This window comes from Orbicella faveolata, unplaced genomic scaffold (assembly GCF_042242905.1).
Source record: "Orbicella faveolata isolate gen_17 unplaced genomic scaffold, um_ofav_v1 contig_26, whole genome shotgun sequence".
NCBI lineage: Eukaryota > Metazoa > Cnidaria > Anthozoa > Scleractinia > Merulinidae > Orbicella > Orbicella faveolata.
In genome coordinates this window covers 20,289,684-20,304,910 of record NW_028301554.1, presented here as the reverse complement: position 1 = coordinate 20,304,910, position 15,227 = coordinate 20,289,684, and the positions used below count along the sequence as shown (strand labels likewise).

General features: G+C 39.6%; 1 protein-coding gene across 2 annotated transcripts in view; it reads right to left on the bottom strand.

Moving 5' to 3' along the window:
• Window positions 1-319: 319 nt before the first annotated feature.
• The window catches only part of LOC110066769 (adhesion G protein-coupled receptor V1-like), a 76,642-nt gene continuing 61,734 nt past the window's right edge, over window positions 320-15,227 (bottom strand). The window contains exons 65-85 of one of the 2 annotated variants that reach the window (XM_020774012.2): window positions 14,727-14,878; window positions 14,121-14,328; window positions 13,900-14,003; window positions 13,236-13,355; window positions 12,678-12,803; window positions 11,464-11,538; window positions 10,707-10,871; window positions 10,507-10,570; window positions 10,285-10,365; window positions 9,670-9,776; window positions 9,141-9,198; window positions 8,543-8,665; window positions 7,727-7,831; window positions 7,512-7,634; window positions 6,846-6,927; window positions 5,850-5,952; window positions 5,485-5,642; window positions 4,541-4,662; window positions 3,719-3,913; window positions 2,351-2,416; window positions 320-1,439 (exon numbers count right to left, since the gene is read on the bottom strand). In XM_020774012.2, coding sequence (XP_020629671.2) covers window positions 1,161-1,439; window positions 2,351-2,416; window positions 3,719-3,913; window positions 4,541-4,662; window positions 5,485-5,642; window positions 5,850-5,952; window positions 6,846-6,927; window positions 7,512-7,634; window positions 7,727-7,831; window positions 8,543-8,665; window positions 9,141-9,198; window positions 9,670-9,776; window positions 10,285-10,365; window positions 10,507-10,570; window positions 10,707-10,871; window positions 11,464-11,538; window positions 12,678-12,803; window positions 13,236-13,355; window positions 13,900-14,003; window positions 14,121-14,328; window positions 14,727-14,878 — 2,616 coding nt within the window. In that variant the 3' untranslated portion in view covers window positions 320-1,160. The remainder of the gene's footprint in view (window positions 1,440-2,350; window positions 2,417-3,718; window positions 3,914-4,540; window positions 4,663-5,484; window positions 5,643-5,849; window positions 5,953-6,845; window positions 6,928-7,511; window positions 7,635-7,726; window positions 7,832-8,542; window positions 8,666-9,140; window positions 9,199-9,669; window positions 9,777-10,284; window positions 10,366-10,506; window positions 10,571-10,706; window positions 10,872-11,463; window positions 11,539-12,677; window positions 12,804-13,235; window positions 13,356-13,899; window positions 14,004-14,120; window positions 14,329-14,726; window positions 14,879-15,227) is intronic. The other variant, XM_020774013.2, reaches the window with a different exon arrangement.

Genomic DNA, 15,227 nt, shown 5'->3' with positions numbered 1-15,227 from the left:
GGAAAAATTTCGGCAGATAACTGAACTAAAACTTAGCTTGAATGAAAGATACGTTATCCGAAACGTAAGCTGCTACTAAGGATTTCTATGGATACGGTGGCATTCCAATAAAAGGAAGTTTCAGCGCTAACTTTGAATATTGACAATTAAAAGAGCAAGGGCGGCTTGCAAAACCAACTTCGCGTGGCAGAAAATCAGGCAAACAGGTGATTTCGTCGAGATCACAGCCTCGCTGGGTGATTTAATATCTCCATTAGCTAGGGCGGAAAAGTACTAAAATGCTTGCTTTAGCTTCCTTACAAAACATTTCTTCCACTAAGACAGCAAAAATATGTTTTCTTTATTAGTATTTCAGCTTTGTCTATATTCACACCAATTATAATTAGTCTACAAATTAATTCCTGTCAGATAGCTAATAATTATGAAATGAATCCTAGCTACACTAGTGCGTTAATTCTTTGGAACTAAAAACATATTAAATAACAGGCTTTCTGAAATATTTCGTATTTTACAAATCCGTTCCTGCGGTATAGAAATTCAAATACAAATTTGGCAAAAACTTACTTATTCACGTACCATAAAGATTCTACAAGATTGCAAAACACTAATTTTTTCAAAGATAAAAAATTTTTAAAAAAAAACACTTATTTGAATTCGGAAATTGTTCTAGTAATCACTGTTTTGGTCAGCTTAGTTTACAAACAAACTTTCAAATAAAAAAAAAGTTTACAAAAAGAAATTATAAGACTATCTACAACTATATAAAACACTGAAGTCATCAAAAATACAAGGCATCATTCCTTAGTAATGACAATACTTTTGCCTTGTGAAGCCCTCAAGAGAGAGTTGAAAGATTCATACCAGTTTTTATAATATTAATATCATTCTTGATACAAGCAGCATACCATACCTGGTAAGCCTATATGTACTTACATGTCATAGCTTTGTTCCCGAAGTCTTTTTAAATCAGGATTAAAAAAAAGAAAAATGTAACAAAACAAATGATGTAACAGCATTTAAAACAACACTCTTTAAGTAAGCATGAGGTAAGCTTGTAGAATTTACAAGTAGCCGTTTCAATTATCATATTCTAACTGTAAGCATTTAAGATTGCACACTACAAGTAAAGATTACACCGAATATCCAACTTAAAACGTTTGTTATAGATGTGTATCTGCGATGGATATTCTCCTCGGTGCAAAATGTTCATGTACATGTCCGTCGATTTCCATTTCCGGTATCTTTTCGTCGTCACGTGATTGCTCATACTGGCCTCCAGTTTTCAGTGCAAATATCAGATCGTCGAAGTCCTGGTTCTCGTAGTCGTCATCTTCGTACATTTCATTTACACGTCCGAGGCTCTCGGTGTCGTCCATGTCCACGAGCATTTTACGGCTGCCTTTTGGCGTGGCTCCATAGTCCAGGTCATCCCAGTCAGTCTGCGAGAGAGGACACCAGTTCAATTAGGAATAATTCTCAAGTGAATTAGGGAAGAAAACCACAAATCTTGTTAATTAAGACTAACTAGTGCTGTGTATGGTGTGGGCAGGGGAAACAGCATGAGTTTTAAGTTATTTCACTGTTAATCGGATCATTCCATCCAACAAAATTCTCCAACATGAGAAGTTTTATATTGCTCCCATATTTGAGTGATTGCGAATTCTCTTCTTGGGGTCTTTTTTTCTCGTCTTTTTCTGTCTACAAGAATAACCATCATTTATAACACATAACATTAAGATTCAAAATGAAATATTTAGTCAGTTCAAATATTTATAGAAGGACAAATATGTATAAGAGATTTCAGCAGCCAAAGAAAGAAAGGATCGGAGTTCTGTAGTTAAAGTTTCCTCTGACTGCAAAGTGCATTACAGAATCACAAGCAAAAACAATAGGTTTTACCAAGTTTTCGATACTATACTTTAACATAATGAGGGAGATTGAAGTGTACTTAAGGGTGTTAGAGTGATTTTACTGTGCCCAAAGAGGAAACGGTGAGAACGAAAGAGTAAGGGAACGATACAAAATTTAAATCTACGATCATTTAGGCAGATGATATTTTATCACTACTGTTCAGACTGTTATATGCAGTTAATTAACGTGTTTATGAGTTCAAGTATATACTCGTTATATTTAAATGGTCTTCTTTAAAAATAGTTTACAAAGACCCTATTCACAAATAGCTACCACTGTTTTATGAAAGATGAAGTTTACAAAATAAAATTTGACCAAGACTTTTCTGTTTACGAGAATACCAACATAACTTTTTAGCGATGTTGAAAAAGTTAGAATACGCCTTTGTGAATAGGGTCTTAGCAACCAAAGGAAAGTATTGAAAGTTATCAAAACTAACAACAACTCTTGCAATCGGATATCCAACAATGGATCCCTCGCGTCTTTCAATTCTCGTCAGATAAACCTGACTCGGTTAAAAGAGAAAAATAAACAACGGTTATAACAATTTATACCTGTAAATTGGAACGAGCATTTTAGGTGTTAGGGATAGCATTATACCCCAATCGCGTATTTAGCGAGCAGGCTGCATTTCTTGGAAATTTCGAACACTGATGCAAAATGTGAAATTTAGGACGACTCAAGTCATTTGCTTTCAACGGAAATGCCTGGTAGATTTCAGTTAAAATCTCAACCGTCATCGCGTCGATGACGTAGCACTTCAGAGATCCGTCTTCTGCAGGCTTGGCTGCAGGTCTAAGTTAGATGACATCATCATCATGGAATATTTTGACTCGAATCTCAGACGTCAGGCGAATCTCAGTTGGTGATAGTGACACCATGAATTTGAGACGTGTCTCTTGAAAGCTATTACAAAGTTGTGATTTTAGTCAGTTTTTGGGGTACAATGATATCAAAAGCTCACTTTCAGTAATACTTTCAGGAATACTTACACTGTTACTTAACTACACTATTAGTGCATAGTAGGTAAGAGTTCAGCGATTGCTACTGACACCATATTTTAAGACTCACAAGCTAGATTTATGGTTTACATTATATCGTGCATGTCAGTAAATTAGATGTTTATTTCGGCAATTTAAAAAATGTATATACACCTTGCACTGACCAGCTTTTACAGGAGCTCATTTATTAGGACTCAGCTAGTACTGTTTTAGTCCAAGACATGTCTAGTGCTCAAGTCTCAGCTAGTACTGTTAAAAGGGCAGAGTGTTCAGGTTTCTCTCGAATTTTGAACAGAGATTTATGTTCAAAGCGGTCATCAGTATGCCCTTTTATAGACCGGACGTTAAAACGCTTATGCTGCTTTAGTCATTGGACTTATGGATAACGCTGAAAGGACTGACGGAACACGAATGTTCGATAACGATCGGCGCAACTCGTCCGCGTATGTCGGCGTGACAGGTCCTTAAAGCGACTTGAAATGGTAAGTTGTCCGCTACAGTTATGTTAGATAATTCTTTCAGATTTTGCTGCGAAATAACTGATAAATTCCTTGTGCATTGGTTGGTTGACTCTTGTCGTCAGTTAAAGAGCAAACAAAACAACTTGCTGACGCATTCTTAATCAGCGCCTTCCTCTCTTGAGGGTTATTTTATATTTTAGCTGTAAAAACGTCAGTTCTTTAAACGTGTGTCCTCTTACTGACGATAAATTACATCCTTAGATTTTCAACGTAGACTGGGGAGCTATGAGGCGCTGGGAAACTCGTCTCCCGTAAGATAATACTTAACTATTTGCTTAGCCTTACCGGGTCATCCGGAGAATTCCTCATCCCGGATCTTTTGAGGCTGGATATGGAGTGCCCAGGACTACCCGGACTGTCTCTAAACAAGTCGTCACGCAACTCAATAGGTGGTGATACAGATGGGATGGCGAAAGACTGTTTGAACACGCCGCGTAACTGGTTCCGCAGCAAGCAATACCAGATCATCACGTATAATGCCTGAAGACGACAAAAGAACAAATAAGTATGGTTAATACTCAACTTAATTTTCGTTCAAAAGCAGTTTTGAGGATATTCATTTTCGAGAGTGTTTACTGTCGGTGTGTGTGGGCGAGTGGGGGGGATTATCAACAGGGGCGAGGGCGAATAAAAAGCTGGTCTTGCAGTTGCAATCTTATGTGGCAGATCTCTAAAAATATGGCGATTAAACAAAAATAAGCCCTTCAGTAGTCAAATCAAAACTAACAAAGTCACCATAGTTAATATGCAACATAGTCCCCAACAGTGGGAGCACATAATTGGAAGAAATTCCATCGCTATTTAGAGCTAAATTTTAATACAAACCCGTGGGCTTGTAGTGGGAGAGGAATAACAAGACATTTTTGTTTTCAAGGGTTAATATCGATTACTGTTGGGCCAGTAGTTTACATAATGGCCCTACTAAACTTAACTACAAATTTACCAAAAAATTATCAAAAGAGATCATTAAAATCAATGATGTATAGTGAATCACTTTTGCGTCGGGGATTTAGGAAATCTCTTTCATTTTGACGGTTTCAAATGTCTGTAATCCAAGGTTTTACAAAACCTGCAAGTGCATGTATAATGTTTCACGTGAGTCCTTACCAGTATGCCGTCAAAGACCATAAATATAACGAGTATCCACTCGTTACCGTAGGCCAGATGAAACCCAGCACACAACCACACCAGTGTAATCAGAACAAACAGAGCTATGATATAACGAATTTCTAGAAACAAGAAAAAGAAAGCAAAATTAACTTACATCTTATTGCCTTTCATTTTCATTCTATTTTATAATATTTTTCTTTTCAATGAGAATTCATCTTGACGATTTAAAGTGTTGCATACGGATCTTAGATAGATAGATAGTTGGTGCCAATTTCCTCCCTTGCAGCCAGAGGCTGAATTGCGGAGGAACCAGAGAGGTGAGATCGGACGTCAGCATATGAAGGCGCACTTTGCGGCCACTTCAGTCCATGTATGATCTCACCTTACCCACCCCAGACCAATGACCGGCACAAGTCAGATAGACCATGACACCGGGTTCTACGTCTCCTACTCTTTTCGAACAGTGTAATGCGTTCTTTAACGTCCCACAAGAACCAGATCAGTGAAGTGCTGTGAGACGGAGCCTACGGTTTATCGTCCTTATCCGAGAAGACTTGAATGTCTAACCATTTGTAGATGTAATTACAAAGGCAGCACATTCTCCTCAGTTATTTTAAGACCCTGAGTGTTGGTCCTGTCTGGGGCTCGAACCTTCGACCTCCCGCACAACAGTCCGGCGCTCTCCCAATTGAGCTACCCAGGCGGCGGTTATCTTAAGTCAACGCGTCGAGTTCGAGAGGTATTACAAAAGTTAGCACAAGTCCAAAACGACTTAAGAATAGAATACAAAACGAGAAACGTTGATGTAGGATGCAATAAGTTTCTACAAGTTCCAATAAGTTCTACTTTGCTGTTGAACGAAACACAACAGTGAAACTAGCTCTTCAATAAACTAGCAAAGCACATTTTAGGCAGCAGAACGGCTGAATCACAAAAAATACCTCGAATATTGTAATGTCCACGGAATATATCGTCGTAGTGCTTCCACTGGGGCGTGACCAGGTAAGCCTGTGTGAACACCAGGCCAACGGCCATCAGGAAGAGAAGGACTGGGCCGACAACGCTGGAAAGTGCGGCGATCGTGTTTGGTATGAAGCACCTGGTGAAAGGAAGTTGAGCAACGTTGGAAAATCATTTTGGATGATGGGGAAACCCTCTAATCTCCCTAGTCCCTTCGGGTCTACGTTTTCCAGATAGTGGCTCTGGCAGTTTCGGCAAGTCTTCGGCAGTTTCGATCAACGAAAACATAAAAAAGGTAAAGGTCTTTAAACAAAACTAGCCAATGTTGGTCAGGCTTTATACTCACATGTCTCCATTACTGTGCACGTCAGCATAAGCTTCTGTAAACTCCCACTCGATGGCGAGTTGAGTTATGAGAATATACAACACAATGATCAGAACAGGCATCCCTGATAAACGAAGAAACATCCCATGTTATGACTACATTCAAAGATGGCATCAAATCTTTAACATCTGCCACGCAAAGTGGAGGTTGGATGCCTGAGACATCCAGGAGCTTCCACTATTAGCAGCCAGCGCCTAGATGAAGACTGCTCCCATGGCTGGCAAATCCTGGAAACCAAGCCATGAATCCCCACGTAGAAGGGAGGAAAACAGGCACCCGTCACAAGTGAAAACAACCTCTGAGAAGAATCCCTACGCTTGAAACTCTGACGCTAATGGAAAACGCTGACTCAACGCAAAACTACTACAGCTCCTTGTGGCTCAAGAACACGTGGATTCCTGGCGCATGCGCAGGTCTAAACGCCGCTCACCGCTCGGTTAAATTGCATTTCACTGCATACAAAACCTCTCACTCTTTAGACAAAAACTGGCTTGGAGAGTGAAATTAAACTGAGGCAGGGAATAGCTATATAAACTTTAAACAATTCTGACGCATCTCGAAATGTTGAAGACACTTTCTTAACTACTCAAAGCGATTTAAAATGATAAAGGACAAGCCTTTATTCCTCGATGTTAACTTGTGGTATGTCCGGCCCAAAACCCCCCAGGGATTCTGATTAAAAGTCAACTTAACTTGCAGTTTTCTCTCACTGGTCTCTCAGCAGTGCTCAGGGTACATCAACATGTATTAGTTTGTAGAATTTGCAAAAGTACTGCTAGGCTGCCCTTCTCTTAGCCTGCCTGGCGATAATTGTTTGTTCCCGCGAGCTTCATGACATTTTTGTAAAATTACACAAAGATCGTTGTTAGACCTCTTGTTAAGGCTTTAAAGGATAAAACCTGCCATACGTAACAACAAACCATTCACGATTTATTTTCAACTCAGATTCATACTTACCCCATCCTAGACCAAAGAACATAACAAGTTTCCTGTCAGTGTGCTCATCGTTCAGAACAAAAATACGCCATAGATTCCATGCCTGAAAAAAAGAGAAATTGACAGTCATAAAACAAGAAGTAATTTGAGAACATAAGAAAAATGTAATGAACACCAGCCGCAGAGAATATTTTTTCTACATTTCGAAAGTAGCTATGTAACTAATAACGGCGCGCACAGGAACACAACTGTAATAGAAGCCGTGGAACAAAAATGTCAAAAATGGCCTTGATCCAGTCAAAGCGTCTACAAAATCAAAAATGTATTATAGGTTGTGGTTAAAGAAAAAATGTTTTTTAGTCAGTTAGAGCTGGTACACAATCAATTGTATTATAAGGTGTGATAAAAGAAATGGCTTTTTAGCCAATAAAAGCGCAGTATACACAGAGACCAAACTATTACAATAAATAACGAAAGGGGGAAAGGACTGAGCAAAATGTCGTCGATTTCTTGTCTCAACAACAACAAAAACAAAAAATGTCTTTATTTAAAAAATTCAGATCATAGTCCAAGGTAGCCCGCAATCTTAACAAAGGTATTCTAGGTGAGCTACTTAACCCAGACAAGGAAACTATTTTCTTAAGCTTATATACATACAATATACATATATATACAATTTGATTTTACCTGAATAAACATCCAAGAAAACTGACAAAGGAAGAAGTAATGAATAAACATTGCGAGCACGGAGCAACGGGTATGTTCCTCCACCAGTGTTGGGCTCAGATAAGCACCAAGAACGAACATCAGCTGAAAAATAACACAATAAAGAAAGCCGTTTAGTCCTCCAATATACAATTCGTCAATGAAGGAACGTGACAAATTAATCTTCAGAAGCGTACCTGAGACATCATGCAAGCGAAGAACAAATGCATCAGCAGCTTGGCCGCAAACATGTTTTCCACAGAGCATGCGTGATGAATGAATATGGCCACGAAAAACACACCCTGATAGGGGAAAAGAAAGAACTCGATTAGATTGTGCAGTAAGACAAAAACAAACTTGTACGCAATGATCAAACGGATTGCCAGATAGGTTTGCCTTACTGATTTCTACGTAACAAATCCAATGTGGTTTAGCGTCTGTACTCTTATAGACAACGATATGCGTCATCACGAGGACTCACGAGGCGCAGCCGAGTGAGTCCACAACAAATTTTGACCACTGTGATGACGCATATCGTTGTCGATAAGAGTACAGACAACGCTAAACCACATTCGATTTGTTTTGTACCACAATATCAGCGTTAAAGAAAATGTTTTTTTCAGAGCGTGACCAAGAGCGTGACACATTGACGCGAGCAGCGTTGTCTGGACTCTTATCGACAACGACAAAAGAGCCAATCAGATTGCGAGATTAGTGGCAACTGAGGTAAAAATATATTTCGTTTGATGTAAGTTCTGACCATGTTTTAGTTCATCAAGAGAGTGTCCCTTAATTACTGACTTTCTTCACTCTAGTCTTGAGAGTTTCTTTCCTGGCCACATGAGGATCTCTAAGGACCGACCATAAGAGAGAAGCTAACCTGGTTATCATACAGTCATTTTGATGCCCTATATTTTCTTATGGTAGGAACTAACAAGGAAAAGTAATGCGGACTAACACTACTGGACAAGCAAAACAATTATTAATGTAAGAGCATTCATTCGGTGACTTACCATACACACAAAGCAAATGATAAAGAAAGCGATGTTATAACCAGCCCTATCATCACTTTCTCCCTGAGCTGCAAAATTCGTCAGATGGTCACATTGGCACTCTACAAAGTCGCCGTCATCACTCTGGTGAACAAAAAAGAGCGAAAACACACGTCAATGTTCCACTTCCTCTACCCACACCTCCCAGATATAAATTATATCATTCTAAAGAGGTGGAAAATCAAGACAACTATTCACTTTAGGCGAGGTATAGGAATATTAACTCATAAAAGACGAACGAAGGATTGTCGTACCTATGGTCGCGAGTCTGAAAACTTTAGCCTAAATTTGTTAGGTTTGTGAAGTTAGATATCCTTTTAAATATTTCCCCGATAATTTTGCCCATCATCAACAATGAATCGCCAAAAATTAGATCACAGACTGCTCCTGGTCTGAAATGGTACAGGTGTGAGAGGAGAGGCCAAGACTAGGTCTGTGCCTAAGCTTGTGAGAGTTGGTCAGAGAACGCAATTTTTCACTGTTCAGTGATGATTAAGAGTCACTCATCAAGTATAACAATTTCACAAACGATTAATAAAGAGCCAAGCTAACTACTCACCTTTTTAGTGCAGCCCTCTTTGGACCAAGCTGACTTGGAATAATCCCAGTAGACACAGCTACACAAATAAAACGACACGGAAATTTTGTTAGAGAAGGTAAGACATTAGTGAAGGCCAGTTTCCTCAAGTACATGAGACATGCATTGCGGCAAACTTAAGAGCGTCAGAGGAAACAAACAAAATCTGCTCATTTTCCATTTAGCAGAAAGCAATTTACTGGCCACTGGCCATAAGAGGACTGAGATGAAAAACAGTTTATTGATGGATCAATTTGCTTCACTGAATTGCCCAGTGAACTTTACTAGTGACCACTGTATGACGATAGTTATCAGCAACACTTATTCATCAATTACAAAATAAAATTCCCTGCATGCCTTTTAAAGAAATTGCAAAAAAATGTCCCCAACCGGACGCTTGGTTCCCTTCCTGACTCTTCCCTGACATCCAAATCTTTTGATTATTCCCTAGCCTGTGCTCTATTAATCAATTAAATACCAATGACTATAGAGTACTTCACAGATTACGTACTCAGCTCCCTTGGGTGTCACTCGCTTTTGGTCACTATAGATACGGTATGTAACAGGCTTATCACTGCTGATAAGCGACGAGTTGTCATTTGACGACGTGGAGAGCACCTAAAAAAGACGTGAATTTAGCTAACCATATTGGTGGGATCGTGGGAGTCGGGAAGATCGGGTGGGCCTTTGTCTTTATACATTTTGCGTTGTGTATACGTTGTTTGCAAGACTAGACGACAAGCAGCAGCTCGGGCAATTGCTTGAAAAGAGGAATCAAATTGTGAATGCAACGAGAGCTCGACTACAAGGCTACATTTTCAATATTTACGGACATAGAAAGTCTTGGACTCCACAACGAGAAAACGACCTCAAGGACATGGGTTATTCTATGGCCTGATTGCCTAGCCAGAAGGATGCAGCTTATTGAATGACTTAAGCACCATGACGTTCGCTGAAGACAACCTTATAAGGCTGAAAAGACTAGCTAACTATGTAGCGTTGAGTCAATGCTTGACCAGGGCAGAGAGGGAAACAAAAACAAAGCAAATGGAGGTCACGACGAATCCATGCACAAAAGAAGGCGTGTTCTTAATAAAGACTGACCAACAAACTGAAAGATTCAAACCTTGTCATTGAGAATAGGGAGCTGTCCAGATTTATCAAACCAGTGAGCAGTGGCATAGTCAATAAAGTGAACATCGCGACACTGGAAAGAAAAGATATACGGGAATTCCACAATGAACAGAATGTGAATAAGACTGAAAGCATAACTAAGCCGTCAACCATAATGTGCAATAAAAGCAACAACTAAGTAAAGGTAAAAGACAAAACGAACAGTCGGACAAACCTCCGCGTTTGAAGAAGAAGAGGAATACAGATTGGATGGATACTGGAAGTAATCCTTTCCTCTCCTATAAGGGATGAAAACACTCACACGTAAGTCCCATTTAACACTGTTACCTTAAAATCTATCAGGTCATATTTCCGCACACCTTTTGAGTTTAACTTACTTGAAAAGATCAAATTAGAAGAGCGTTTGCGACTTACCCAGATTTGATTTGCAATCCGTTAAGGTCAGTTGGCGTCCGTCTAAAGCCTTCCACGGTTGCACGTTTTCCCGTAAGTGATAAGCCCTGCTTGCCTGAACATGGAAGACCGTAGACCAGAGAAAATGCAAACGTCCTGAAAACTTGAGAGAGTTTGTCTTGACCCCTGAGAAAAAAAGAGCAAGAACACTCCATATTTAAAATAAAGCTAGAAAGTGAATCTGTTACGGTACAAAATTAACAACATAAAGGTGCATCGCAGTAAACCCTTGCACTAGGAATTGACTCTAAAAATTGTGATAGAAGACAATGAGTATATACAAGCGACTTATCCAATGCTATGAGAAGTGTGAGAAGCGTGTACTTAAACTAATAACCAGAGGTGGAGAGTATACTAAATGTCAAGTTATTATAGTGCTTGCTGCCGGCATAGCTGTGTGTAACATAATCAGTCCGCTCGCCGGCGTAGCTAGCGTTCCCGTACGACCAAAGAGTTTCTTGCCAGCTGGTCGCGCGAAAATTGGGGTTAGAGTAAAAACTAGGCATGGGGAGGAACGGAACGTTTGCTAAGCAAGCAATCGGTACGCGAAGTTCCTACGGTCTGAAAGATAGCTAAACGCATTTTGAAGCAATGTACGCGGGTAAAAGGAAAACTGAACGACCATGTAATTAGGGGAATGTTTCAAAAGATTGCATTTTGCTTGGAGGTAGTCGTCCTCGTTTGGTAAATTAACTATTCTACGTATAGCAGCTCATACCTGGTGTCATCTCTGCTGGGATCCAACAACTCGTCGAAGATGTCCATCAGGGTTTGTTTGGTCGTATCTTGCAACCTATAAGATCAACATCAAGCTTCTCGTTTCCGTTCACGAAACATTTGACATAGAATTATCTCGGGAGACTTTCGAGTTTCGCAAAGACATTTTCATGAAAGAATGAGACCTTTTCCTCTCACTACCTGCCAATTCGCATTTGTTGCGAAGTTCGGATCGATGCAAACGGGCAAGTTCTGCATGGTACAAGAGCTTCAAACAACAAACTAAGATGGTTCATTAAATAAATTATGGCATAATTCGAGTCTGATATAGTCCACTATGCAAATATTGGGCTCGCGACGAGCGTTGCGTGACGAAACGCGACATGACGTGGTGTGACTACTGAGACTTTCTGTTCTCAGTTACGGATTTTCAATTTTTTTTCTCAACTTCGTTTAACCTTGATTACTTAGTGTATGATAAATTCAATGGCGCACGGCATGTGATTCTACCTTTCAACCTCCAACTTCATTAACAACTTGAAACAATTATTTAAAGTGTCTCTGAAGTGAATTTTTTTTTTCGTTTTTCTGTCGCTTGTTATGTCTACTTTTCGAAATTGCCAAAAGCGAATAATGTTAAAGAGAGAAAAAATTGACTTTTTGCTGTTCAAAGTTCGAATTTGACAACCGAAAGTGGGTCCATTTTGCGCGCGGCCAAAACGAATGTATTACAATGCCGTGACGTAGGAAATTGTTCAGACGACTTCATCGCTACTTTCCAACTCTTGTACGTTGGAACTTTCACTAGAGGACATATATCCATCACTATCTGACATTTTACTTGCAAAAAAAATAGCGAACTTTGATGAAATCTCCTATGGCAATTCACATAGCTACAGAGGCAAAGTGGGACAAACAAATCGCTGGAACAATTTCCTACGTCATCGCTTGTAAACTCTTTGCCAGTCTCCGGACCCACCGTTTTGCTATACTGAGCTCCCTTTGGGCGGCAAAAGGTCGGATTTTTCTCTTTCTAACATTATTCGCTTTAGGCAGTTTCGAAAAGTAGACATAACAAACGACAGATGAAAGCAAAAAAAAATTCACTTCATAGGTACTTTAAGGCAAGGTTACAACGCCGTTGCTAAAGCGCAGTTGATAAACCGTGTTTTAACTAGAACCCACTCCATCATCTGCTCAATCTGCTACACTTACATTCTCTCTCCCAGAATTGGGCGGGTCTTCTTGTCATTTAAAATAATATCGATCGTGTCCATTGTTAGTTTCAATCGATCTTCATCCAACGGGTTCTTAACGTTAGTTAACAGATCGGAGAGAATACTGCAATAACAAAACAAACCATATCGTTACTGCTATACGCTAGAGTCAGCAGTACAACCTCTGACAGGCACTTATGTACAGTTAGGGGGGACACCTCTCACTAACTGGGCAAGCCTCACACTGTAACTATATCTTCGACAGACAAGGGACAATTTGTCAATCAGTCAAGAAGTACTTTGAAGTACTTTTTTAACGTACGGAAATATAATTCAACATAAATGTTCCCGGCCTATAATAGCAAAGACGAAATGAGAAAACGTTTTCCAGCATACATGTATTTGCTCTCAGGAAACCGTTTGTTCCTCAGAGCAGACCATGTCTCAATCTCGTTCCCTGGGTCTGTCTTCATTCTACCGCCTAGACACCGGAGAATAAGGTTGTGCATGTCTACAGCAGCAAAAGCACGTCAAGCCAATTAAGGCAGCGTCTCACCTGTTAATCTGATCATCAGTTAGCGGCGTTTGGAAAGCCAAAGCTCGCAATCTGAGGAAAGTTGTTGTTTCTTTGTCGTCTGAAATTGTAACCAATGAAGTGTTGAATTCCTGAATGATCCTGTAAAAATAAGTAACAGACAGCATAAAGATTTGGACATATGACAGTCAGACAAAAGTAACCCTTTAATGAGCATTTTATTTTGACTGATGCTTTCAACGAACTCAAATATGAGAATTAGTAAGTTTAATCACTAAATAGTTATACGTTCAGATATGAGGTATGATGGCGAATGAGAAGGTAAATGAGTAAAGAGCACATTTATTACTGCCTCATACGAACGATTCAAATTAAGCAACTCCTTGTGGGGAATGGGCTATTTTTGTCCATAGCAGCACAAAAAGTCAGTCCAGAGAACTGTAAACTTAAAAGTTTGCTTGATCACCAGCAAACATAAGTGCGTTTATCGTGAAGTGTCCCAAATAGTATTAAACTATGTTGATCTTCTGTAGCTAGACTATCTTTCACCACTAGTCATAACACAAACACATGTTTAACAGTGGCTCGCAACACGTAGTATGCCACTAAATCGTATAAAAAAGTCAGGTTACCAAAAAAAACAAAACAAAACAAAAACAACTCAAGACTAAGAAGCAAAACTCACTTTGCTCCTCCAGTAGCGCTGAGTAAAACGACCTCAAACGCTTTTGGATACTTTGTAATAGATGCCTCTCTGGGAGTTAAAGTGATGGTGATGGTCTGCGAAGTCTAAAAGAAAACCAAAACATTAGATCATTTATATCGCCCATGTATAATACCAACTTCTAAAATACAATAAAACCTCTTCACTCAAAGATAAGCCTCCCAAATCTTAAACAAACTTACTTCTCCTTTAGCAAAGGTAATAGAAGTAGTAGTTGGTTTTTCGTAGTCTTCTCTAGCAAATGCCTGTGAGGTTTGCACGCCTGGTTTTGAGGTAAACTGCTCAGCTAGATCACGTGTCTCAAAGTTAACTGTGACGTCAGTGTCTTTCCCATAGTCCCTAGCGACCTTAAGTTGAACTTCGGTAGACGTCTTGTCCACAGTTGTGTAACTAGAGAATAAACAACAAATATTAGAATGGGTACTTAAAGGTGCTTTTCATTCAACCATAAATTCCGAAAATTTTGAAACGGCGACAAATTGTTGAATCTCCGCAAAACGAACCATTCAATCGAGAATTCTTGAAATTCCGGTAGGAAAGTCAAATGGAACGGCACTTCCCGGTAAGAAATCTCCGAAAATTTTGGTACACCTCGCAAGGTTGTCCCATTTTCCTGAAATTCCGGAAAATGTTGTCATTCGTCACTGACAATTTACGGAATTCATATCAGAATTTTTCGTCGAAAGTTTGTTCCAATCGGACGGTTCTCCGATAAAGCGACAACTAGGAACATTGTTATCAAATTGCGCATTCCATTGATCAGAAGTTCAACCTTATAGACAACTTACACGACATCTTTGGGAAAGGAGATGGTTCCATTGGGGAAGTCGCTTTCCACAACTTTGATCAGAGCCGACCGGAACTGAGAATTGATTAGTGCTTGGTTACCGCTAACAACTCCGGTCAAATCCACATGAAACTGAGCGGCTCGTTCGGGTTTCTAAAAAAAAAAAAAAGATACTCGTTTGAAAAGGAATCTAAAATTCACACTCCTTCGCCAGTGCTATTTCAATTGTAGAAAGAAATGTTTATACAAACAGCCTTAACAAGTAACTACGCATTGGCCCCTAGTACACCATTTACTGTGATGATGTACAGCTCCTAATCGAATCTCTATTGCGGTCTATTGCATGCGCTTCAGTTATTCGCAGGATGACCGTCTCTTACTTATGAATTTCATTTTTTTCCAATTGATAGGGTTCTATAGACTGAACAAGCTTCTGTCTCGAAACCTACAGCGAGAATGCATACTGTCTGGACAACGCATCTACAGTCCACAAACCTGAAAA